Below are 26,502 nucleotides of genomic sequence, written 5' to 3' on the forward strand. Positions count from 1 at the left end.
TTATGGGTCCTTCTCACCAGCCTTGTCACCTTTGTCACTGAACTGGGCCTGTCGCCTCTGCTCTACCAGCTGCTTGTCCAGGTCCCGGAGCTGCTTGAGAAAGCCCCGGTTGGGTAGGACACAGCGGTTCTTGGCCACTTGCTGGATGGCGTCCACCAGGGTCATGTTCTTGTGAATCATCAGGTAGGCCAGGACCAGAGTCGCCGACCGGCTGCGGCCCATGACACAGTGAACCAGGATCTTACCTGAAATGCAGTGGGGAGAAGAGGCACCTAACTATGCTAGTAATCATTGCATTCTTCGTCACCACGCACTCTTGGGGCGGGGCGGTGGGGAAGCAAATTTCCCTTAAGAATATCCTTGATGAAGCAGTAAAAATGACTTTTATCAAATTTCAGCCTTTGGTTACACTTCTACTTAATGTTCTGTGTGATAAAATCGTACGTACACATAAAGCACTTGGGCTGAGTACCAAAGTCAGATGGTTATCACAAGGAAAAAACATATGTGAGATTGAGTTGCGAGCTGAATTAGCCACTCTTCAAGAAACACCGTTTTTATGTAAAAGAACAAATGACAGGAAAACCAGGATAATTCACACTTGGGTATTTGGCAGACTCTGTCTCCAAAGTGAATGAAGTAAATCTCTCATTTCAAAGGAAACAACCAATGGTATTTGTTGCCAGTGATAAAATGCAAGGCTTTGAGAAAAAGATTAGAGTTTTGGGGGTGCCTGGGTGGCTCAGTGGGTTAAAACCTCTGCCTTCAGCTCGGGTCATGGTCTCAGGGTCCTGGGATCAAGCCCCACATCGGGCTCTCTGCTCAGCGGGGAACCTACTTCTGCCTCTCTGCCTACTTGTGATATCTCTCTCTATCAAATAAATAAATAAAAATAAATAAATAAAATCTTTATTAAAAAAGATTAGAATTTTGGAAACTTGTACCAATTTCTGTGAGGTTGACAGTTTTTCAGTTGAGATTGGTGGTGATATTAAGAAATGTGTTCTTTCGATAATCTACAATGAAAACTGTCAACAACTGGAAGATAACATAAATTAGGGAATCAATATTTTCCAAATGATCAATGTGGGATATTATGAAATCATGCATGGGTTAAAAAAAATCCACTCAAAGTGCAAGACAGACCAATGGATTTTCATGTAACAGAGTACTTATGAAGTTCATTGATACGGTTTCAGATGCCACATCACAGCTAGCCTTTAAAAAATGATTACTTGTCAAGTTTTGGTGTAGTATTAGAAAAGACTATCCACAATTATCTGAAAAATCTATTAAAATAACCCTCCCTGTGGCACCTGGGTGGCTCAGTGGGTTAAGCCTCTGCCTTCAGCTCAGGTCATGATCTCAGGGTCCTGGGATCGAGCCCCGCATTGGGCTCTCTGCTCAGCAGGGAGCCTGCTTCTCCCTCTCTCTCTGCCTGCCTCTCTGCCTACTTGTGATCTCTCTCTCTCTGTCAAATAAATAAACAAAATATTTAAAAATAAAGCAAAACAAAATCCCTCCCTAAAAAAAAAAAAATAAAATAACCCTCCAACTACATACCTGAATGAGGCTGGATTTTCTTCTTATACCTCAACCAGAACAACATATCACAACAGACTGATGCAGAAGGTGATATGAGAATCCAACTGAATTCTAACAGGCCTAACATTGAAGAGATTTGCCTAAAATACAAAATAATGCCACTCTTCTCCCTAGCTTTATTTTAGAAAATACAGTTTTTCATAAAAGCGTGTTATTATTTTAACATGCAAGGGGTTTTTAAATTTTAAACAAGTGTTTTGAAGTTTTTCGGTTTTATAGATATCACCTACACAAACAAAAGCTCTTTGAAGACTTCAATACTTTTTAAGAGGGTCAAGGCGTTCTGAGACTAAAATGTTTGAGAACCAGAGATCTAGAAGATCTCGCTTTGGATTCTGCCATGGCATCCACTGGGTCCAGCTGAGAAACCCCAGAAGATGAGGCAGCGTGTGCATTCCTTCAGGTCTGCATTGGGGGGCGCTCTGGAGCTCACACAGCACACCAAAGAGCTTGATCTCATTCTATCCTTTTTTTTCTGTTTTTTTTTTAATTTTTAATTTTTTATTAACATATAATATATTATTAGCCCCAGGGGTACCCCAGCCCCTGGTGAATTGCCAGGTTTACACACTTCACAGCACTCAACATAGCACATACCCTCCCCAATGCCCATAACCCAACCAACCTCTCCCTACCCACCTCCCCCCCAGGAACCCTCAGTTTGTTTTGTGAGATTAAGAGTCTCTTATGGTTTCTCTCCCTCCCATCCCATCTTGTTTCATTTTTCCTTCCCTACCCTCCAAGCCCCCACGTTGCCTCTCAAATTCTTCATATCAGGGAGATCATATGATAATTGTCTTTCTCTGATTGACTTATTTCGCTCAGCATAATACTCTCTAGTTTCATCCACATGGTTGCAAATGGCAAGATTTCATTTCTTTTGATAGCTGCATAGTATTCCATTGTGTGTGTGTGTGTGTGTGTGTGTGTGTGTGTGTGTGTATTCTCTATAATACTCTACAATAATTGTATATTCTCTACAATAGTTCACTCCAATATACCTTCTGACCCCTCTCTCTTTCTTCTTCTGGAATCCCAATTATTCTAATATTGTTTTATCTCATGGTATCACATATCTCTCAAATTCTCCCCTCATGGTCCAGTAGTTGTTTGTCTCTCTTTTGCTCAGCTTCTTTATTCTCCATCCTTTGGTCTTCTATATCACTAATTCTCTCTTGTGCCTCATTTATCCTAGCAGTAAAAGCCTCCATTTTTTATTGCACCTCATTAATAGATTTTTAATTTCAGCTTGGTTAGATTTTAGTTCTTTTATTTCTCTTGAAAGGACTTTTATTTCTCCAGACAGGGTTTCTCTAATATCTTCCGTGCCTTTTTTAAGTCCAGCTAGCATCTTGAGAATCGTCATTATGAACTCTAGATCTGACATGTTACCAATGTCCATATTAATTAGGTCCCTAGCCTCTTGTTTTTATCTGTGGTGAGTTTTTCTACCTTGTCATTTTTATCCAGATAAGAATATATGAATAAGGGGCACCTGGGTGGCTCAGTGGGTTAAGCCTCTGCCTTTGGCTCAGGTCATGATCTCAGGGTCCTGGGATTAAGCCCCGCATTGGGCTCTCTGCTCAGCAGGGAGCCTGCTTCCTCCTCTTGCTCTGCCTACTTGTGATCTCTCTCTCATTCTGTCAAATAAATACATAAAATCTTTTTTTAAAAAAAGGATATATGAATGAGAGAATAAAATACTAAAAGGGTGGAAAGACCCCAGAAAAATGTGTGTTAACCAAATCAGAAGAGACCCCAAATCATGGGGAGAAGGAAGGAGGTAAAGAGAAATATATATATAGGATTGGTGAATAGAACAGAGCCACCCACTTGATTTTAGGTGTATTTTGGTCTCTTAGAAGAAACTACCTCCCAAAATTTTAAAGAAAGAGAAACTTACATATATATACAAAAATAAGGGTAAACACTATGAAGGGATGGGATATGACTGTAAAGATGAAATTTTTTTTTTAAATTCTAAAAAAGGAGTTGATAAGATAAGTTGGTTAGTAAAAGAAAGAAAAAGAAATTGGAGAGAATTTGCTCAGGCTGGAGACTAGAACAAGCCCTGTGCTAGATTTAGGATATATTTTGATCTATTAGAAGTTGTATCCCAAAACATTTTAGAAGAAAAAACCCTGTATGTATACAAAAAATAAAGTTAGATACAATGAAGTATAAAATATGATTATAATAATGAAGTTTCAAAAAGATTTTTTAAAGAAAGGTATTGTTGAGATAAACTAGTTAAAAAATGTTAAAGAGGAAAGAGTAAAAGCTTAAAAAATTAGAATAAGAAAACAATAAAATTTTAAAAATTTAATTAACTTTGCAAGATTAAAGGATCATGGGGAGAAAGCCATGAATTCCATACTTTGCTTTCCTCTCCTCTGGAATTCCACTGTTCGCCTTGATCAGTGAGCTTGGTCTTGGCTGGATGTTCTTGCTGATCTTCTGAGGGAGGGGCCTGTTGCAGTGATTCTCAAGTGTCTTTGCCTGATGCAGAATTGCACTGCCCTTGCCAGGGGCCAGGCTAAGTAATCTTCTCCAGTTCGCTTTCAGGAGCTTCTTTTCCCTGAACGCTTTCCATAGAGTTCCAGAGGACGAGAATGAAAATGGTGACCTCCCAATCTCTGGCCTGGAGAAGCCAAGGGCTCAGGCCCCACTTCTCGGTGCACCCTTGGGGAAAAGCAGTCAATCCCTCCCATTTCCCTGGTCTCCGGCCACGCTCCAAGCTCAACCAGCCTGTGACCAAATGTTTCTGTCTCTGGCACACAGCTCCATTTGGAGTCTCCAAACCCAGCAGATTCCTGCCTCCGGAGAAGGAAGGTGAGTCCCCAGATCTGCCACTTGTGGGGTCCCCGCTCAAAGAGCAGTGGCCTGATTGTGCCATGGATCACTGTTTAAGGTAACCCCAAGCTGAGAGCTCACTCCTCAGCTCTGTCTCTGTAGCGGGCCTCCCCACTCCAATACCTGCAAGCTCTGCAACACTCAGACACCCCTGATCCTTCTGTGACCCTGTGGGACCTGAGACCACGCTGTCCCTGTGAGGGCTCCATCCCAGCTTAGCCTCTGGAGCGATGTCCCTCAGTGGAGCAGACTTTTTAAATTTCTGATTTTGTGCTCCATTGCTCCGCCGCTTGCCGGGAGCCGGCTCCTCCCACCACGGTCTATCTTCCCGATGTTTCCGATTCACTTCTCTGCACATCTTACCTTTGAGAAAGTGGTCGATTTTCTGTATCTAGAATGGCTGCTCTTCTTCTCTTCAATCTCCTGTTGGATTTGTAGGTGTTCAGAATGGTTTGATAACTATCTAACTCATCTCCTGTGACCTCATGTCATCTCAGCCTGCTACTTCTCCGCCATCTTGACTCCTCCCCCGATCTCATTCTATCCTTAACAGAACCTTCAAGGTTCATTACAATCATCCCTGTTTTACAGATGGAAACAGGCTCTGAGTTGTTACGTGACATACCAGAGGTCACCCAAAAAGCAGGTGCCGTCACTAGAAATCATTTAAAGCAACTTGTTGCTGAGGCCCTTCTGTGGGCTGCCCTCAGGCCTCTGGGTTCTGTGGATGGAGAAAGTAGTAAGGTTACGCTCTCTGCCCATCCCCACCACTTCCATCTCAGTGGCTCCTTCTCCTGTCATTGTGGGAGAGCCCGGCTGGGGTTGAGATGGCTGGGGCAGTTTGAGCTATGGGACTTGTGACTCTAGTGATGTCTCTATTCTTAAGTCTTGGGCCTGAAGCTCAGAAGGATGACCAAGAAGACTTATGGAAATCACCTGGCTTGTGGAACATCAGCAGGATAGAACAGTTTGCTAAAGAATATTTCTGAATGAGTGTGGCTCCCTGTGTCCTTCTCACTCTCACCCGTCACCTGTGCCAGGGGACCATGCCCAGGACAGTGGCCCAGGCAGTGTGAGAAATCCAAGAGGACGTGACCATCAGGCCTGGGGAGGCTCTTTCTCTTCCCCCTGCCGGCGAGGCCTGCACACCTTGCCCAGCAGTAAGGTCTCCATATTGGTCTCTCCACACACACGGTGCTGGCATAGAGAGGTGCTTCATTAGGAACAGTTCATTTGATCACTTCACTTTCATGAACCTCCACAAGCTAACCAGGCGGCCCTCTATCCCGCCCGCCAAGTTGCTGAGCTACAAGAATGTGACAACACCACTTTTTCCTTGTGCACGTGGGCTAGAAAGGAAGGCAAGAAGCAGGGCCGGCTTCTTTACTGCTGGGTCGGGTTTGGGGGCGACTGGCCCTGGCTCTTGCGTGGCATGACCATGCTCCTGACTGGAATGTACCTCTGGCATTCTAATCCCCACAGACTGTTCCAGAGGCTGCCTGGCCTCTTGCCAGCTCTGCTGATAACTAAAGCGTTTCTTCCTCTCCTGGCAAAAAGGGTAATTCTTCCTGTCATGACTAAATACTTGAAACAGACGAAAGCTGTAGTTCATTAAGTCTTTTGGGAGCCTGAAGTCTGTTAAGTGGGAGGAGGGGAAGGGAGGGGAGGAAAAGGGCGAAGGGAGATGGAGGGGGTTGGCAGAGAAAGGGGGAAGGGAGGGAAGGGCACGCTCAGCTCCAGCAGAAGCTTCTGGAGCTGAATTTTGGTTTTACGAAGAGGAGCCTTAATGTCGTCAGCCCCATGAGCCTGGTAGGTCTCCCTCGGGGTAAGAACCTGTCTCCGCATCCCCAGGCACCACTCCCTCTTTGCTCCGTGGCTCTGCTAAGCAGCACCCTTTGGGACGCAGCATAAGATGTGAGAACGCTCCCCAGAGGGCTCAGAGGACAAGGGCACGGAAAATGGCCTTGGGCCTTCTCCCTGCAGCGCCCACACCAGAGCCACCCCTGGGCTCTCTGGTTAACGCCAGCAAGCGTTAGGGCCCCGCGCCAAGGCAGCTGTGTCGGGACTGGCATTTCCCATCTCAGTGGCTCTCCCTCCATTGTGCATGAACAACCACTCGTGGCTTACATGTGTGGAACCTCCCCTCACCCCCAAATCTGCCAAGTACATTCTTACATAGTTTACCAGAGTCAGTTGGCCCCGCCAACGGATGCGGGAGACACAATTATCATCCCCATGTCACAGAGAACACGAAGTGCAAGGAAGTGATTGGCCCAGTCTGCTGGGAAGTGGCAGAACAGAGATTCTCACCCCGGCTACCTGACCCCACACTGGGAGCTCTTGGATTCTGTGCGGTGTCACCAGCGTGTGTATAGCAGGCAGAAGCTCCACAAGGTCATGCCAACTTTTGCCACAATTCTTTTCTAATCTATTCATTTTCCTAAAAGAAATGCTGGTTGCACCCACTAAATGGATTCTTGCAACACTCTGAGAGGTCCCACTCTGTGTCTTGAAAATGGACATTTCACTGAAATAGTTCCCCTTGGCCTTTAACCAAAAGGTGAATTCCCACAATCTTATAAAAACCCATATCCAGAACTGCTGCAGCTTTCCAGGTGCACATTTTCACTGGTGATCAAAAGATGGGCCTCTGTCACTCAGATCAGTTAGACAGAACAAGCCTGTTACCCACCAACCCCCCACCCTCAGCTCAACCCCACCCCTGCCAGGGGTGGACTCATAAACAACCTCCTGCCTTGGGTTTGGAGGAAGGCTCTTTGCCTGTCTCTCCCTCACCTCCTTCCCTCAGCAGCCTGCAAAGGCAGACAGAGCTCCTACATCTCCCGAAATGGTTCTGGGTATGTTGGAAGGCATCAGACAAAGGGTGTGTGTTGTGTTTTGAACTGCAAGGGGGCAGGCCCGTGTGTGCTGCGGTGGGGTGGTGGGGCAGGAGAATCTCGAAACACCCTGAAAATCTGCTCTGGTTAAAGCTTCAAAGCACCAGAGAGCCAAGCTCCTGCTCAAAAGTGGACTTCATTTATTTATTCATACCTGTCTTATCCATAATAGCTTTTAAGATGGCTTCAAAAGCAGGCTATGGACAATTTAAGAAAAAGGACAAAAGGAGAGGGGTGATACTAAAATCTGATCTTTACAGCCTCCCAGTATCGGCCCTGGGATTTCTTAAATTAAAACCACACCACTGCACCTCTGAGGACACCATGCCAGGAGCAGTTAAGGCCATCCAAATGGGGTTTCCACGGCAGTATTTTGTCGGTATGTCTCTCTCCGCAGAAGAGTGACACGTTCAGTTGCTTCCAGACCTTATAAGCATCTGGAGTGCCTCACCTTTCATGATTTTTGGTGACCTCTTCTATGGTAAATTCACCGGATGTTCAGAATAAGGCCAAAGGACTCTTCCGAGAAGCCTGGGTAACCGAAGGAATTCTTGCTGGCCTCTGATTAGCTCTGTGACCCTTGGCACATCACTTGACTTCTCCGGGTGTCTGTTTCCTCGCCTCTAAGGGCCAGACACTGGACTAGGTTATTTCTGAGATTTTTTCAAGTGTGACTACAGTTGTCCCAGGAGTTCTTTTAGAAGAGAAGGGTCAGGGTAGGATAGGGGCAGGGGTGCGTCCCACGGGGCTCACCACAAGCCTCAGATACAGCTCTACAGCACCACGAGGAAGGCTTTTCACCAAAAGTAAACAAGACTTGATGTGAGGGACAGCCCTGGGAAACAGTGTACACGTGGCTGAAACTAGCCAAGGAAGAACAGGAAAGACAAGAGAGGGGAGAGAGAGAGATGCCTTCATTCCAGACTGTCCATCAACACCTCTTACATCAAGAGTATAATAGGAAACATATGAGGGTGCCTGGCTCCCATATGCCAGAGTAGCGTCCCCTAGCCTTCCAGTGAATGACGAGCCGCACCATGCTGCCCCCTGCACACGGCACAGACGCCGAGGACAGGCCGTCCCCAGTGGATGGAGTCTGTGACAGTACCATTGCTGGCTAGTGAGCATCTTCCTTTGTACTCTGATGACCCAGCATAGGTTACAAAGGGTCAGCCTCTGGATTTCTTTGGTTTGGCCTTTGCGGTATTTTAAGAAAATTTCAAGGTGTTGCCAACACTTAAAAAATTGGGCAATTTCACATTAACATCCAGATGGAAGACTTTTCCTGAAAAATCTGACCAATTGCATTTGCACTGATTCTCACCAGACCCATGTCTGTTGGCTGAGACGGAGTAGCAAGCACCCCCTTTGAGGAGAATCTGGGGTTCTCCATCTCGCAACAAGCACGCATCCCATGCAGCCAGCTTCATTTGCTTCTGTCCCTGCCAGGTTCCTCAGGGTTTGCAATCGATTTGAGCCCCAGACTTGAGGATATTCAAGTGCAAAGCACTGAGAAGGGATCCCACCAGCCTCCCACGTGGTAATGGGATCCTATCCTGTGCCCCTTGCCCAGCCCACAGGTCTAGTCCCACACCCCCCTGCCCACTGACTCTATCCCCTGCCTAGTCTCTGACCTGAGCATATACTTTTCTCTCTTGACCCTTTCTTTTCTTTGCTAGGTGCTTTCGAAAATATGACCCCCAGGTCAGGATTCACTGCAGCCTGACATCTCCTCATCAATGCTCTGATCTGCCCAGGAGTACCCATGCCTTGCGAGTCCCATCCTTCCCTAATTCAGCAGAGGGGGGAGGACTCTAAAGTGGTGTGCCAGGAACTGAAAACAAGCTGTCATGTGAGTCTACTGCACTACTTCAAAGTTGGAATGTCTTTTTTCCTTTTTTTTTTTTCTTTTGGGATTGGAAACTTTATTACGATGGTGTACACATGCTAGTGTGGTTATGTGTTTCATGGTGCACGACCTCCCTTTATCAAACACATCTGAGGACCTGCTGTGCACCGGGTGCCATGCGGAGTGCTCTATGGGCGTTACTGCTGATGCTCATTATAACCTTCCAAGGTAAATATTTTCATCACCAGACTGAGAAAACAAGGCTTAGAGAAACCACGTTGTTAGTAAGTTGTATGGCGGGAAACCCCGCCCGGTCTTCTCCAAAGCCTGCCAGACCCCTTCCATTAAGAAAAAGTTTGAAGATACAGTAATGGCAAAAGAGTGCACATTAAACAGAAACCACAGGATTGGGCTGCGGCAGTTTCTCGGTTTTTTTCTTGTCAAATATGTTTTCGGTTAACTTCAAATAATCTGAGGCGAATTTTACCTCACGTTGATGAGTCAGAGGCCAGTTGCTTTTTGATATTGCCTAGAAACCCAGAATGCGTAAAATGCAAAAGGTGGTCTGTAAATAGTCTCATAAAAGCAGGACTTTGAAATGAGGCATCCGATAATAGGAGCCCTCCAGCTCCGTGAGGGTTTTTTTCTCACTGGGGCTTTGCTTTCTGAACCAAAACAATGACAAACTGTTGGTGCCTAGTTGTGGGACCAGGACCACTAGGGGATGGCCATCAAGGTTTGGGACTTGGCTGGGGCCCAGCTGCAGACTGCAAGTTCCTGAAGCAGGCTTGTCAGCCAGTCATTGAGCCTCATAATCCCAGCCTCTTGTGGCAAGAAAGGCTTTTAGTAACCGCACAATATGATGGCCCCATAAAGGGGTATGAAACCTGGGCCTAACGTCAGAGCACCAAGTAGGGAGTAGAAGTTCCTCTGGCTTCTATGAAATTCCCCTGAAACACCTCCTTGCAGCAATAATAGCATATTATTTTACCCCAATGCAAACCTAAGCCAGTCCCTTCTCTCAGAGCCGTGAAGACTTTACCTGGCTTAGACCAGCTAAAACTGCATTTTGAGTGCAAGGACTAGCCCTGTGATTTAAAAAATGGATAATTAACCTTAGGGAAGTTGAACATCATGGGTGCAAAACTCAGATTCTCAAATACCATTCGCCATTTAGAAAGCTAGGTTGTCAGCTTTTTACAGGGGGCCTCATAACGGTGTGTTGGTGGGGTGGGGGAGGGTTAGGGGAGGCTGAGGGCTCAGTTGGTTGGCAGGAGAATTTGAAGTTTCTCTATGAATTCCCAGTCAAGTCAGCTTCCCAAAGCTTTTCTGGCTTTGAAGCCACCAATTATTAGTCAGGTTTGGACAATTAGTGTCTGGGCTGTAGTCCCTCCAAAGGCATCCAGACATCCCTGCTGTTCCAAGCTCGCTAATGAGCCTTAGGGAATTGGATTCAGGCCGAAGTCCTTTCCTCTGAACCCTCCAAATCCCGAAGCCCACGAGCAGCACTCGCACGCAGTGTGGCTCCCAGCCTCCTGGGGCTCAGATAATCCCAATTCAATCACTCCCAACCCCACAGAACAGACTTTGTGAGCGCACAGATCACACCTCCAGCCAAGGTGAGGGGTGGGGCCTCATGGGAGGGGCCCGGCCTCAGGTGGGTTTGTTGGGGTTGTTTCGTGGTGTGTCTCTTACTGTGGTCAAGGCTTAGCGCTTCGTTGATGAAAGCGGCCGCTGGGTAGAAGAAGACGCTGAGGTCGAATGTGGGCACATCGTCAGCCTCAACGCCGTGGTATTCGATGGCCATGTCGCGGTAGTAGTCGGGTCCAGTGTCCACGTTCCAGCGACCGTGAGCCGCATTCAGCACGTGCGTGAAGCCGGCCTTCTGCAGCCTGTAGCGGTCCAGAGCTGTCGCCCTAGGCACAAGGGGAGAGACTGGTTGGCTGCATGGTGCCTTGGTGTGGATCTGGGGGGTTCCCAGGGGCTGCCCTTGGTTTTCTGCTGTCAATGCCGAAATAAGGCCTAGTCACTGAAAGGAAGGACTTCCGTCGTCCAAAGCCCTGCTTTAACTGACCCCTTGGCTGCATGTTCCTGGCTCCGCCTCATTGAGAAGGGTGAGAATGAAGGGTGGGGTAGATGAGCTAGTCATTGGTCCGTTGATTCTTTCATCATTCACCAAATACAACAGAAGAGCTGGTGTAGACACTATGCCCTAAATTTCACATCCCCCAAAAGATCACCAGAATGACCTGTTCATCTCACCTTTAAAGCAGGCCTCTCCTCTGAACCTTCCAGATGTTTATAGGGTTTGGTGGGTTGGGGCTCGAATGAATGGTTTAAGATGCTGTTTGCGTGCAAAGAATTGATTGGGATTGGGCAACATTCTTGACATTGATGTGCACACGGGAGGTGAACACAGTGTCGAGCCCTTGCTTTAATGGGCGAATCATTGCCTACTTGGGCAAAGCATTTTTCTGAGGAGAGGTATTTGAGTTGTCTATTGTTGGAGTTGATTTCAGGAAGAAGTTCCTGGAGCCTACTGTGATTTTCTGATTTCTAGCCTTACCTTTCTAGGCTAGAATTTCCAGAACAAGCAATAAAGTCACATTGAAGTAGGTGGCCTTAGAATATAGGGCAGAAGTAGGTTGTCAGAAGCAGTGGAATTATTTATGTCTAGAGAGGCCAGGGGGTAATTTCAGTGGTGAGGGCCCTTTGAGTTTGCCGTACAACAAATGTCAGCACTTGGGGACAGAGGGGAAGCGGGAGACAAGGGCAAGGAAGTAGCCCAAGGGGTGGAGGCTGGAGATAATGAAGGCCTTTCAGGAAATGTGTATTACTTCCTGTAATCAATCATTAATCGCAAATAATGATTTAGAATCCCACGTGTGCCAGGCACTGTCCTGGGTGCTGACGATGCAACAGTGATCGGGTTAGTCAAGGTCGCTCCGGAAGCATAGATTCTCATGGGGAGAGCAAATAAACAAGAAATGAATAAACAAGATCATTTCAGTTAGCTGTATGAGCTGTGCCCAAGGGCTGTGGTCCTGCTTTAAGTAAGGTGGTCAGGGAAGGCCTTTCTGGAGGTAGTTTTCAAGCTAAGACTGAGGGGTGAGGGGCTAGTCAGGAGAAGAGCAGGAGGAAAAGTGTCTCTTCCAGGCCGAGGACACAGCAAGTGCTAAGAAGAGAAGGCGAGCACGTGTGGCTCCAGTAGCAAGAGGATAGTGGTACAAGAGCAGGTTGGAGAGGTAGGCAGGGCTGGGTCATGGTGGGCACTGTAGGCCACAGGGGAGAGCCTGCCTTTTACTGATAGTATGGTGGAATGCACCCCCTGCTATGGAGGGTTTTAAGAAAGCGGTGAGCATTGGTTCCTTTTTTAAAAAATCAGTCTGGAGATGTGTGGACATGGATTGGAGAGGGGAGAAATAGAAGCAGGGAGTTCTGTTGGAGGCTGTTGTATAACCAGCAGAGGAAGGCGGTTGGAGCAGGTGGGGTCACGGCAGGACATGCTGATGGACTGGGAAGGGGGCCGGGAGGGGGAAGCTGATTTGGCCAGAGCACAGCATGTGAGGAAGGTTGAGAAAGGTGTGGAGAGGGAGTGTGGGGTCGGATGGTGGAAGTCCCTAGATCTGTATCTGTGGGGCTCAAGGACAGCTTTTGACAGTCCTCGACAGTTTTTTGGGGGAGGGGTGATCCTAACTAGGTTTTAAGATGACATCTCCCATCAACAGGGCAAAGACTGGTTCTACAGTTCAGGAAAGAGATGACAGGGGTCCGGAACCATAACAACAAGAGGCCAGAAGTGGCACTGTGCTCCAGCTGAGGGCTCATTTCAAGGTCACCTGTAAAAGGCTGTAGACAGAGGCACCATATTGAATGTCAACATTGATCATTACCTTGGGCCAAAAGGAGCCTTGCAGGAGGAAACATATGCCATGGCCCCTTGGCCAAGGGCCCCTGATCTGTTGCTCTTTTCCTGGAGCTTTTTCTTGGTCATGAGAGGAACCATGATGGAGTCCAGTATTTGGGAAAGAGAGACCCAAATGCAGACACTGAGCTTTTGGAAACATTTACAAACAGCCCATTGGAACTGAGCCACGGGATGGTGGAGTGTTCCCCCAAACCCCCCAGCTGGTCTTCGGTGCTGCCATCCTGACTATGGACCACATTCTGCTTTCAATTTTTCCTCAGAAAGACCTGTTTTTCATTTTTCTTCTTGTCCCAAAGTATGTATACAACAAACATTATGCTTTTGGGACATTGATCTGCGCTCAATTAAAGCTTCCACTAATGCAGGCCATCTTGCTGAGTAGCAATCAACCTCACTTTGAGGTTGAGCTCAGTGGAAAAATTAAAATTAACTGTCCTTGACAGGAAGTTCCTACCCACCGTAAAGACTGTTCTCTCTGGGTTCAGCAACTGGGTTTCAACATAATCAAGTGGCAGTTTGAATAAATAGCAATTTGCATTTGCTGCCGTGGGGGTCAAGGATCAGGGTAGATATGTGACAAAACTCGTTGCCTGACACCTCCACAGTCAGCCGGCAGAGCTGGTTTTAGCTGTGTCCGAAGGAGAGGAAAGGGCTCCTGGGGAAGACCAGACCTGCTGGGTGTCTGAGGCCCCCTGCAGGTTTTCGAGGGACTCTGCAGCTGCCAGAGCCCAGAAAGGGAGGTGGTGTCCTTGCAATGCTCTGGGAATTTCTCCCTAGCTTGACCCTCAGAGTCTAGTTGAGCGCTCAGAAGAGTATCCATGACAGAATGGGGATCTGCAAATAGGGAAACTCTTAGTACATTTGGTAAACAGTGGCTGTGACGGAGACAGGTCCCCAGCTGACCCAAATGTCTGGCTCAGCCATTCCTGGGAGTGGGGTGGGTCGGAGGGGGCAAGGGGAGCTCCCTAGCCCTGTCTTGCTGTTTTCTTCTATGTTAAAGCCTCCTGCTTAGACATGTTATGTGGAAAAGAGACTAAGGAATGTGCTTCTTCTGAGGAGAAACTCTCCGGAGAAAAAACAGACTTAGAAATTGACCTTTAGAACCTAGGTGATGCAGAAGCCTTAGTTTCTGGATGTTTAATTAAAAAAAAAAAATCCCAATGTAAGCCATTTATTTAAGGAATAATATGTCATCAAAATATATCATCTAATTATAAAAATAACACATGCTCAGTGCAAAATGTGAAAAACCTATTCACACACACACACACACACACACACACACATCACCTGTATTTCTATGCCCCCACCCCGAGATTAAGTCTGCTTTTTGATGTAAGAGCTCCAGTTACTTCTCTATGCATAGATTTATATATTTTATATAAAGATTCATTTTGGGGTATGATACCATATGTAAGTTTCAAAAACTTTGACATGGTGTTACATTATAAACATATCTTCCTCTGTCCTCAGCCTTTAATACCTGCATGCTGTCCCAGTCTACAGGGAAATCTCATTTTTACCTCACCCAGCTCCTATTTTGGGACATTTTTTTCCCTCTCTCTCCCTCTCCCTCTCGCTCTCGCTCTATCTCTATCTTTATCTCTCTCCTGAAGGGGTAGTGGCGGGTATTATAAGAAACACTATAAATGAACAACTTTGCTGTATTTCTTTGGGCACATCTCTTAATTATGTCCTTAGGAGAGATTTCTTTTTAAGTGGAATTGCTGGGTCAATGGGTATGAGCTTTTTTTAAACACATTTGATATGTGTTACTAAATTATCCTCCAGAAAGCTTGCTCATTTTACAGCCTGATTTTTATCCTTTGCTAATTTCATAGGCAAGAAAAAAGAAAAAAAGAAAAAGATGTCATATTTCCATTTCTTTTAGCAATGAGGTTGGACATTTTCTCACACATTTACTGGACTCGTGCAGTTTACTTTTGAAGAACATTGCCATATCTCAGGGGTTTTTTGGTTTTTGTTTTTGTATTTTTCATATCTCTGTTTTTGACCCAATTCCCTTTATCTCCTCTCCCGGTGAACCTCTGTTCTGGCTCTGGATTCTTCCTCTAGATTGGAGGGCCAGGGAAATGGCTTCCTTGTGGCAGGGACCAGTTTCCTCATTCAGAGACTTCCCCTCCCTTCCTCCTTATCTGACCTGGCCCAGCCTCCTTCTGGCCCCCTGAAGTTCCTCCAGAAAGCTTGTTTCAACCCACCTTGAGGAATTGGGAATAAGAGCACTCTTGGTGGGGCAGTCTCCTTGGGCAGCACTCCTGACCATCCAATTCTCCAGCCCGCCTGGGGCCCTCCTGACTCCAGGCCCAGAGGCCTCACTATCTGCCCGAAAGCCCATTTTCCACAGGTGTTCTTGAGCCCAGGGGAGGAGGGACACGCATGCCCACATCCGCACAAGCCCGCCCCCAGCTCCCTTGTGGTGGGAAACCAGCTGCCCCCACGTTGCCAGGATTCTGCAGTGGGCGCTGAAGAAAGGCCACAGATGATTGGATGGTTCTCCACCCCCCTGGGTGTGGGAGAACCCACTGATTTCGTGCCCCCCAACGTTATCTGGCACCCTGTTCATTTGGGTGTGTCTGACACTTGTGGCTTCGTGTCATTTCATGGGCATGATGGGGACCTCTCCTTCGGAGTCCTGACCATACCTACTCCTTGCTGGTGGCTTTCAAAACAGTGGACACGTTTCTAGCTTTTGATCTCCATCAATTCACCTGATAGGAAGGGAAATTCTTTGGCTTTCTAGTTTCTTGGGTGTTCTTGTTACTTGCTGCCAATGAAGCTGTTTGCCTTTGAGGCCCCTCGTAACACACGGGACTGCCAGGTGCAGTGGGTAAGATTACACACCGCTGCTCGAGCTCAAACAGCAGAACTTCTGGCACCGGCAGTTTTCTCTCTTTGTTAAACAGAACCAATTCCTCTGGCAGCACTTTCCGTACAAGATTCTTGTAAACTGAATGATGCAACACTCTAGTTTCTTCGAAAGGTCAAAAGAGAAATTCTAGGGGAAAAAAGCAGTAAAAAGAGGAATAACAAAATGTTATCTATCGGTGGCTCTCCCTGGGTATGGGGATGATGGAGAATTTTTCTTCTTTTCGCTTATAAATTTTGGTAATGAATATGTCAGATATTCATTTAATACAAAAGCGTATGCCATGATTTTATTGATGTTTTCCTTAGTTGTTGGGAGACACTGGCGACTCAAAGACATAAGGTGGCCCCAGGGTTTTAAAGTCTTGTTAGAAACTTCTTCATCCTCTGCCCCAGGGATGGAGGCTGAGAGGAGAAAGAGAACTCGGAGGCCTGGAACTGAGAAAAGATGCCGTATTAATAACTAGGCTAGGCATTTTGCTACCCATGAACGGAAGTGGTTGATGTTGCATGAGGTCCATGCTGAGAAGCTGGCAGGCCCCATCCCGGTCCCCCCCTGTTCACGCTGCCTATGACTGGTGCCCAGTTGTATCTAAGTCACCTTTGGTACTTGGAGGTTCAGAATCCAGGTCTTCTAGTTGTTTCCATTAACATTCCGTTCATTAACTGGAAACCTTGTAAAGCTGTGTTTTCACTGCTTCCTAAACCAGCCATGGAGAAACCCACCCTGGAGAAGCCAGTCAAGGTTAGCTCTGCTTGGTGCCTTGAGGCTGAATTAGTTCCTTCTTTTTTGGGGGGTGGGTGGGCGTGCAAGGGTGCAGCTCTCCAGGGCAGCAGTCAGAGGCCCTCTCAGCTGGCCCATGCTCTCATATCACTTTCCAGCCTCCTCAGCTACAGGCCAGGCCTGGAGATGCCTCTGCTTTTGAGGCTGTTGGTCTGATTGGGAGGAGAAAAGCAGAAAGGGTAAGATAGCAAGACCCCTTGAAAGCATGCTCAGCCTGAGTAAGGACAGCCACAGGGAGGAGTCCGGCTTTATGGGGACGGGCAGCCGGCAGTTGATGACCCCCCAAAAGCCAGACCTTGGAGGCAACTGTATTTTAATAAAAATAGAGAGCTCCTTAGCGGCCCTGTCACTCAGGTGACAGAGCAACTTGGCGCCTGCCTCAGTGTTGACTCACAGGGATGCTGATGTGGGGAGGGAGAAGAGCGATTTCTCAATTTTCCGGCTTCAGCCAAGCCTATGGGAGGCTGTCCTGCCTGGGAATTTGCAATCACTTTGACAGTAGCCTGGATATTTCCCCTCCTGCTGACTGCAGGGGAAAAAAAAGAAAAGAGAAAAAAGATTTTGCTAAGCAAATGAAAGATGTGAATAAGATTAAAGGGAGAATATTTAAATTACAGAAACTTAGTGCTTTCGAGCATACTCAAGCACTTTTGAAGCACCCATTTAGGGACTGCTGATTGATAAGAGGCAATGAATTATTCTTATCTCATCATTGACGCCAGTCCTCGGCTCTCTGGAGGGCAACACTTGGTTAACCTAATTTGAATCTAATTTGAATGACTTAAAAGTAATAAAACAAGTATGTGCTTGAACCTAATAAAGCCTAATTTATTTAATAGTGCATTTCTTAAAGAATTTCATTCTAGAGCTGGAAGGGACTTTTGAAATCATCCCTTTATTTTACAAATAAAGAAACTGAGACCCAGAACTGGAAAATGTTTTGCTGTAGGCCGCACATAAAGACCATCTGCACTGGGGGCTTGAACTCTGGGCCCTGCATCCCATTAGGGGCCTTTTGCTCTACTCCATGCTGACCCTACAGTTCTGCCGATGGCCAATTCAGATCCCTTACCAAGCTCTGGGAAGTGAGTGGGGAGAGAGAGCGTCTGTGCCTTGTGCCTGCCAGAATGACTTCTGCTGAGAATACCTGAAAGGTGGCCAATTTGCCTGGCCCAGCCCCTTTGACCCAGCACGGTCAGTACCCACCAGATCTCCCTCTTGTCTGTCTGTGGCTTCTTCTCACCAGGTCAGAGTGGTGGCGTCAGCTCTGCCCTCCTTGGGCTGGTAAGCAAGGGGGACTTGGAGTCACCACTCCACTTGGCGAATCCCCTTGGAATGAGCTGAGACTGGGAAAATGCTCTAGAAGTTCTGGCCGCAGACCCCTAGGGTTTTGGTGTGGCACCGCCTCCCTAGGCCTGAGGTCACGTGGGTTCCTGGAAGGCCAGGTCAGTGTCTGTGGAGGTGGCTGGGGCAGGAGCCAGAGAAACCCATCAGGAGGGATCTTCCTTCCAACCTGACCTTGGGTTCGTCATAGTGTCTCATGGAAACAATGTGACCAGGGCTGTTTTCTGTCCCAAGGCTGCCCTTAGCACAGAAGGACCCTTCATGGCAGAGCACGATGACTATTCTTTACCTACTTCTCACACTGGGAGTTGAATTCCAAGAACCCGCCTGATCTGGAGTAGTTCACACATACTGGATGTGTTCTCACTGTGCTGAGTGGCATCGTATTAACTCACTGGACCCATATCTTATAGGGAAAGGAATAGAATGTCAGAAAGCACGAGTGACTTGCCTAAGGCCACAGGGTGATCAGTATTTGACCAGGCACGTGGCTTTGGAGCAGATGCTCGACCATTCTGCCTCTCTCCATAAAGAAGCCCTGGAGGGGCATAGAGAGGCCCTTGAGGGGAGAGGAATGGGAAGAAGTGAGCTGCTTCTTTGGGCTAAGTCTTGTCCTCAGCAGGTCCCAGGCATCACCAGTCTAGGCCTGCGGTTCTGGCTCCCCCAGGGCTTCCGTCCTCACTCTTGGATCCTGACCACCCTACCTTCCAGAGCCTTGATAACTGCCTTTCGGAAATCTTCGGTGCTTTTTTTTTTTTTTTTTTTTTTTTTTTAAAGATTTTATTTATTTATTTGACAGAGAGCGATCACAAGTAGGCAGAGAGGCAGGCAGAGAGAGAATGAGAGGGAAGCAGGCTCCTCGTGGAAAGGAAAAGTTCAACCTAAATGCAGCTATCAAGTTAAAACCCAGGCTGTATGCACGAGAAGCCGGCTGTGAGTTTTTTGCTGCTGCCTTGGGCAACATCTTCGAAGAGATGGAGAAACACAGGCAGCCGTGCCTGCTCTCAGCAGGGTTATAACCCCGTGTGGTTGCCGTGTCGGTGGAACTCATCGCTCTCTCAGTAAGCGTGTGTGAGTCTCATTACCCTTGTAAGTGGGTATGGAGGGGGGACCCTGAGCAGAGATGAGGACGAGCGCTGTGCTGTGCTGGCTTCCGCCCCCTGCCCCTGCCGCGCACGCAGGTCATACACACTTGCTGTGGAGCCTGTCCAGACTGGGCATGAGTGTGTGTTTATTTGGGGGCTCGACCAGGCAGCGCTGGAATGAACTAAAGGGGCAGTGACATTTTCCTGATTGAAGGAAGCGGGACTGTGGTCAGATGTCAAGGAGGCAAGCATGTCTTACAGCATCACACTTGTTGTCTGACACTCTAGTAACTAGAATTTGTCTGTCCTGTTCAGACCCTACGTGGCTTCCTGAAGAGAATCTCTGGGTCAGGGTTCAGCCTTATGCAAGCCAACCCTGATTTATATGCCCATGGTTTTTTTCTCACTAGGTACTGTAATGATAATGTTTGTATTTGTTTATACAAAATGTACTTATATTCCTTATTTCTTTGAATCTTCTTAGAAATCATTTTTTAAGATAAGAACATAGGCACAGGGGCGCCTAGGTGGCTCCATGGGTTAGAGCCTCTGCCTTCGGCTCAGGTCATGATCTCAGGGTCCTGGGATCGAGCCCCGCATTGGGCTCTCTGCTCAGCAGGGAGCCTGCTTCCCTCTCTCTCTCTGCCTGCCTCTCTGCCGACTTGCGATCTCAGCCTGTCAAATAAATAAAATATTTTTAAAAAAAGAACATAGGCACAGAAAGGTGGAAGGACCTGCCCAAAGTCACTGCACGGAGGGGAGACTATGGCCGTGGTAGGCGGTGCATTATCCTTTGGAATAGTTGCTGCCCCTCCCTAGGTCAGGTTACACTTTCCTGCCCTAATAACATGAGGACTTGCTTTGGCCTTGGACTTGTTTTGGCCCCTGAAATGTGTGGGCATAAACGGCATATATCACTTCTGAGTCCACTGGCGATTTTCCGCGTCGCTTCTCTCTGCCAGAAGCCTGGCTGTATCCCCGATAGGGGCTGCTCTGTCAGCCTGGATCCTGAGTCCTAGAGGGACATGGAGGCAGAGCAGAGTTCAAACTGGCTCACCACGGACATGTCATGTGTGTGAGAAATAACCCATTACTGTGGTAGCCTCTGAGATCTTGGGGTCCTTTGTTCCTGTAGCACAGCTAAGTCTGAGCTGACCATGTGGTGGTCAAACATGGCTCATTTCTAGACTTCCTGAGAGTGGACGTCTACCGCGTTTATCCCCTGCGTTCCCAACAAACAATTCTCGCTTATTCTCGCCTCCATTCATTTCTTCATCCTGCATCTCCGCCCAGAACTCTGTTGAACTCCTACCCATCTTCTGGGGTCCTGCTTGGAATTCACCTCTTCTGTGACGCTTTCCAAGTACCAGGCACTTAGCAGCATTTACGTACTGGGTGCTTAGCACTCTACTTGTTTTAATTCATCTCATCTTCACCCCATGAAATAAGCCCTATCTCTGTTAGGGTGTAGAGAGGTAAAATAGTCCAAGACATGGAATTGGTGTTTGGCAGAGCCAAGATCTGAAGCCCACACTCCTTCCACTTCATTGCCCATTCTCCTTCTGTTCCCTGCTACATTTCTACAGATCTCTCCTCCTCAGCTATAAAAGTGCTCCTTTATCTGACTGACCACATTCTCTTTCATTCTTTTTTTTTTTAAATAGCATATAATGTATTATTTGTTTCAGGGGTACAGATCTGTAATTCATCAGTCTTACACAATTCACCGCACTCACCATAGCACATGCCCTTCTCAGTGTCCATCATCAAGCTACTCCATCTCTCCCATCCTCCCCTCCCCTCCAGTAACCCTCAGTTTGTTTGCTGAGATTAAGAGTCTCTTATGGTTTGTCTTCCTCTCTGATTTCATCTTAATTCGTTTTTCCCTCCCTTCCCCTATGATCCTCTGTCTTGTTTCTCCAATTCATCATATCAGTGAGATCACATGATACTTGTCTTTCTCTGATTGACTTATTTTGCTTAATATAATACCCTCTAGTTCCATCCACATCATTGCAAATGGCAAGATTTTTTTTTTTTTTTATGATTGACAACATTTTCTTGATCTGAGTTTAGGTATAAATTCTACCATTACTGGGGCACCTGGGTGGCTCAGTGAGTTAAAGCCTCTGCCTTCAGTACAGGTCATGATCCCAGCCAGGGTCCTGGAATCGAGCCCCACATCAGGCTGTCTGCTCAGTGGGGAGCTTGCTTCTCCCTCTCTCTCTGCCTGCCTCTCTGCCTACTTGTGATCTCTGTCTGTCAAATAAATAAATAAAATCTTAAAAAAAAAATTCTTCCATTACTGGTGGTATGAGCTCGGGCTGGTCACTTAATTTCTCTGAGCCTCAGTTTCTTCTTTGTATCCCCCACAACACCTAGCAAGGTGCCCAGGAAATACTGATTGACTAAGCAAATGGATGAACTCCCTGAGTCCCAGTTTGCCCATTTGTAAAATGAGAGTAATGATGGAACCTCCTTCAGAGGGTTCACTAGCACAGGGCAAGGCACATGGTAAGATGTATATGATACAATGTAGCTGTTATTATTATTAGCTGTAGGAAATGTAAATATAGTATATAATATACAGAGAAAAACTCTTACTTCTCAGGATGGGGATTGGGGAAACACATCTGCTTCATGGCAGACGTGATTTGAGTGGTCATTGTAGGAGGCCTAATAGAATCTGGAGATAGAGATGAGATGAGGGGCAGGGCATCTTAGGCAAAGGGAATAGTATAGATAAAGACGCAGAGACAGTGTAAGTCTTAAAATCTTAATCCTCCTTCCCCTAGTTATACCATTATTAGGGTCAGATCTAAGGAATTAATCCTAAATATGAAAAGATTTTATGCATAAATATGGTCACTGCAGTATTTATGAAGGTGAGAACATGGAACTAACTGGTAAGTCCAACAATAGAGAAGTGGTTAAATAGAATGACCTTATATCGCCTGGTATATTATTATCTGATACAGAGCATTATATTATGATTGTATGAGAAGTGTGTAGTAAGGAGAACGTTTATGAAAGATGCTATGTGGGAAAAAAGATAAAATGAATTATCAATATAGTTATGATAAAAGCAAGTTTTAAAACCAAAATGATAAACAAACAAATAAAATACACAGCAAGTCTAGGAGGAAATATTAATAGGAGTGGCTTCAGAGTAATGGGGTTTGGTGATTGCGCTGACAGATTTGTTTTCTTTTTTTTTTTGGTCTTAAAAATTCAGGTTTGCTTTACTTAAATATAACTTTCAAAACCCTGATTATTCCCTGAGTTTTTTTTTTCACTTTTTAAAAATTTCTTTTCAGCGTAACAGTATTCATTGTTTTTGCACCACACCCAGTGCTCCATGCAATACGTGCCCTCCCTATTACCCTCCACCTGTTCCCCAACCTCCCAACCCCCCCCTTCAATTTGTTTTCTTTCTTACATTAATCACTATTACTAGAGCTAACCTTTATTGAGCACTCATATGTACTAGGCACTGCACTAATATTTTACATATACTATCTCACTTAATCCATACAACCCAATGAGGAAGGTGCTCTTGTTAACCTACTACAAATAGAGAACCTAAGACTTCTGTATTTACACAATAACCATGTAATTACTTATATACTAGGAAAACCATATATTTACTGATTTATGTAATACTTTATAACTAAGAGATAAGAGATTCAGATCCACCGTCCTTTTTTTTTGTTACTTCAGGGATAAAATAAACATTGTTCTGCATATTTCCTTATGTGCTGATACTCTTATTTCTTGACATTTCTTAAAGTGATATTGGAGTCAAAGTATATGTTCACTTTCTTTAGTTTTGAACTCATTTTAGAGTTACAGAAAAGGCACCAAAATCATACAGAGATTATTCAGTAATAAAAAAAAAAAAAAAGAATGAGATACTGGTCCATGGTACAACTTGGATGAACTTTGAAAACATTATGCTAAGTGAAAGAAGCCAGACACAAAAACCATACCTTATGATTTCAGTTATATGAAATGCCCAAAATAAGAAATCTGTAGAACAGAAAGCAGATGGGTGGTGGTGTGGGTAAGAAGACGGGGAATGGAGGATTGTGAGGTGGTTTCCTTTTGAGGTGATGAAAATGCTTTCAGATGAGTGATGCTGGTTGCACAACTTGGCAAATGTAATAAAGCCGCTGAGTTGTGCACTTTAGAAAGGTGAATATTATGGAATGTGAGCCATATCTCAATAAAGCTATTATTTAAAAAAGAAAGAAAGAAAACAGTACAGGGAGTCTCATATAGCCATCACTGAGGTTCCCCTAATGTTCACAACGAGGAAATGATTGGATAAATTACAGGTTGGCACTACTACTACGGAATAGTAAAAGTACAGAATAGTATGATTCCTTCCCCCATGTAAAAATTGTTTAAAAGGGATGAAGCCCCTTTATATGTGTGTATATGTGGCCTCACGTTTGCAATAGCGTACATAAAATAACGCAAGTATGCAGGTGAGCTTAATACAGGTCACTCAAAGGCAGAATTAAGAGAGGGCAGAGGGAAATGATGCACTTTGTTTTTACAACCCTCTCATTTAATTCAGTATAAAAGGGCACGTAATTTTTCTAGATTTTTCAATTTAAAAATATTAAGAAAAAAAGGACAAGAGATGCTGCCCGTGGGATTTCCCATGACTAAATAGTTATCTCTAGGTTTTAAGAAGTCCCACATGCAGGGGTCCTGTGCCATCAGCTCCAGGGGGAGATGGAACCTGAGTGGGAATCGTGGGGAATGGAGGGAGGAGTAGGAGTGCTGGTTAAGGTAAAATCTTCTGGGTTGGGCAGAAGCACTTTTGAATCCCAGCCCCATACCACCATCTGAGCTATAGACCTTGGGCCAGTGGTTTAACTGCCCTGTACCTTGTGGGAGCAATTAGATGTCCTCTTTCATTGAGCTCTTGTGAAAAAAAAAAAAAGAGATCATTCACGCAAGGTGCTTAGCACAGTGCCTGGAACACAGTAGTCAAAAAATGATAGGCATTATTATTATTGATATTATTTACAGTAGATGTGTCCCAGTTGTTTGAGGAGTGGGAAATGGTGCTTATAAACATCTAGAGGAGGAGACGATGCCCTCAACCTTGCCAGGCCTACCATGCTTCCCAACACCTAAGTTGATGTGCTCCAGTGCCACCAATCAGAGCTGACTCTGTTCTTGCTGGTATTATACCCAGCTAAAGTACAAGCCTCCATTTCCCAGAGTCCTTTGCAGCAAGGGGCAAGAGAGTTCTTGGGTGACTCTGGAAAGATGTCCTTTTGCTCCTTCTTTTCTCTTTATGCTTCTGTGGCCCAGATCCATCCCACAGATGGTGGCTGGTGCCCTAGCAGCACTCTTGGCCCATGTAGCAACTTCCAGGAAGGAAGCCACACCCTCAGGATGGTGGGGGAGGGGCACAGGAGCCTGACACCTTGATGCCCCTGGGGTCGCCATGCCAGCCCCAGCTCACCTTCGTCTGGACTTCTTTTCTATGAAAGAGCAATAAATGTCTATGTTGCATAAGCCCCTTCTCTGGGTTTCCTGTACTGTGAAGATAAACCCAGCCCTGAGTTCTCACAACACAACTAACCAAAAAAAGCAACAACTCCTGGCTAAGAGCAGGTGAAGGGTGTGACCTTGGGCGGGGCTGGCTCCCTTCTCCTGGGTGAGGTAGGAGGTGGGGCTTGGCCCTGACACTTACTCGTCACCGATGTAGAGCTGGGGCCAGACCTCGTTGACGTGGGTGTACTGAGGACTGCCCTTCCAGAAGAGACGCTCCAGCTCGAAGGCTCCTGGGGTGCAGTACTCATCCTCTTCCACGTCCCCCTCCCCCTTCGGCAGTAGCCTCTTGGCAGATGGGTAGGCATTTTGGAGGCTTGTCTTTGGTTCTCGGGACGTCATTTTGGAGCCACGGGATTTTCTTTCCTTCCTGCAGTTGGTCATGAGAGAGGGTCAGGATTTGGGTTAGAAGGGGACAGAAGTAGGGAATGGTCTTTACAAAAAGAGGTAGGGATAAGTTGATGTTAAGGTTCAGCAGGCATTTCCTATGCCTGCTTAGCTCCCACTTACTCTTCCCAGGCTTCAGGGGTAACCAAGAAGGGCCATGATGGCAGTTAAGCAACATGTCACTGACAGGCTAGTCTCCTTCAGTGCAAGAGGGCTGGTAGCCCTCTGACATGGGCCAAGGAAGGTTTGCAGCAGACCTAAGACAGACTTCAAGCCTCAGAAATCCCTGTAGGCTGCCGGTCCTTTGCTTCCTTTCTTTTAGCTTTTAGCCCTGCTTTGGTGCCTAGTTTTTCCTTTATCTGATTGGAATCTGCTGGCTCTGGCCATGGGTTCCTGCCATGCCAGGCGTGTGATTCTCCACACCTACAGGAGGTTGTCGGCCAGTGGAAAGAGCACACCTGGAAATCAAGAGCCTATTTGATCCGAGCAGCCATGCACATTCTGGGAGCTTCAGGAGCCCTGGGGTATAAGGAGGCTGGGCTGCCTGAGGGTTCCTCGACGTGTTAGGACAGTTGAAGGCAACATTGGTGGCTCTTCTGCTAGCGGTTGGCAGTTGTGCTAACTTACCAGGGGTCAGAAGAGATGTTCCAAGCTGGAAAGCTGCGCTTGCCAATTGAAATGCATATTTGGAGAGCTTGTCAGGCTATGCAACTGGAATGGGGGAGAAGAGTTTCCATTGTCCCCAAGGAAAGGAATTCGCTGTGGAATTGGGCAACATTTGTTCCCTGAGCTGAGTGACTGATGCATCTACACTCAGAGATGCCTGAGGGGAAGCTAGGCTCTGAGACTGGAGGGGAGGAGAAAAGGGCAGCAAGACTGAGAAACATGGAGGTGAGTGATGGGGAGCGAGTGTTATTTATTTAACAAGTACTTATCTGGTACTTACGTTGTGCCAGACACTGTTCCAAGTGCTTTACAATTATTAACTCATTTAATCTTCTTAACAACCCTCTGAGGTAGGCATTATTATTATTATCTCTATTTTGCAGATAAGGAGAATTGTAAATTGAGGATGTCTGTAACACAGGGTCTCAGTCTTCTGAGAAAGAAATAGTTGCTGGGGGGAGGGGTGTGGTGAGGGTTCAGTGGGAAGCAGGGCAGGCCAGGGACTTGAAGAATGTAAAAAAATTTGCTACCCTGGGGTGCCTGGGTGGCTCAGTCAGTTAAGCCTCTAGACTCTTGGTTTCTGCTCAGGTCGAGATCTCAGGGTTGTGAGATCGAGCCCTGCGTTGGGCACCACATGCAGCGTG

The 26,502-nt window shown here is 46.4% G+C and overlaps 1 protein-coding gene across 1 annotated transcript; it reads right to left on the reverse strand.

Annotated features, from left to right (window-relative positions):
• Positions 1-25,147, reverse strand: DUSP29 (dual specificity phosphatase 29). The gene is made up of 3 exons (XM_046026243.1): positions 24,948-25,147; positions 10,900-11,120; positions 1-245 (listed from the first exon to the last, which is right to left on the reverse strand). Exons 1-3 carry the CDS (start codon positions 25,145-25,147, stop codon positions 1-3), a joined length of 666 nt encoding a protein of 221 aa, XP_045882199.1.
• Positions 25,148-26,502: the final 1,355 nt, after the last annotated feature.

The sequence above is a fragment of the Meles meles genome, chromosome 13 (assembly GCF_922984935.1).
Source record: "Meles meles chromosome 13, mMelMel3.1 paternal haplotype, whole genome shotgun sequence".
NCBI lineage: Eukaryota > Metazoa > Chordata > Mammalia > Carnivora > Mustelidae > Meles > Meles meles.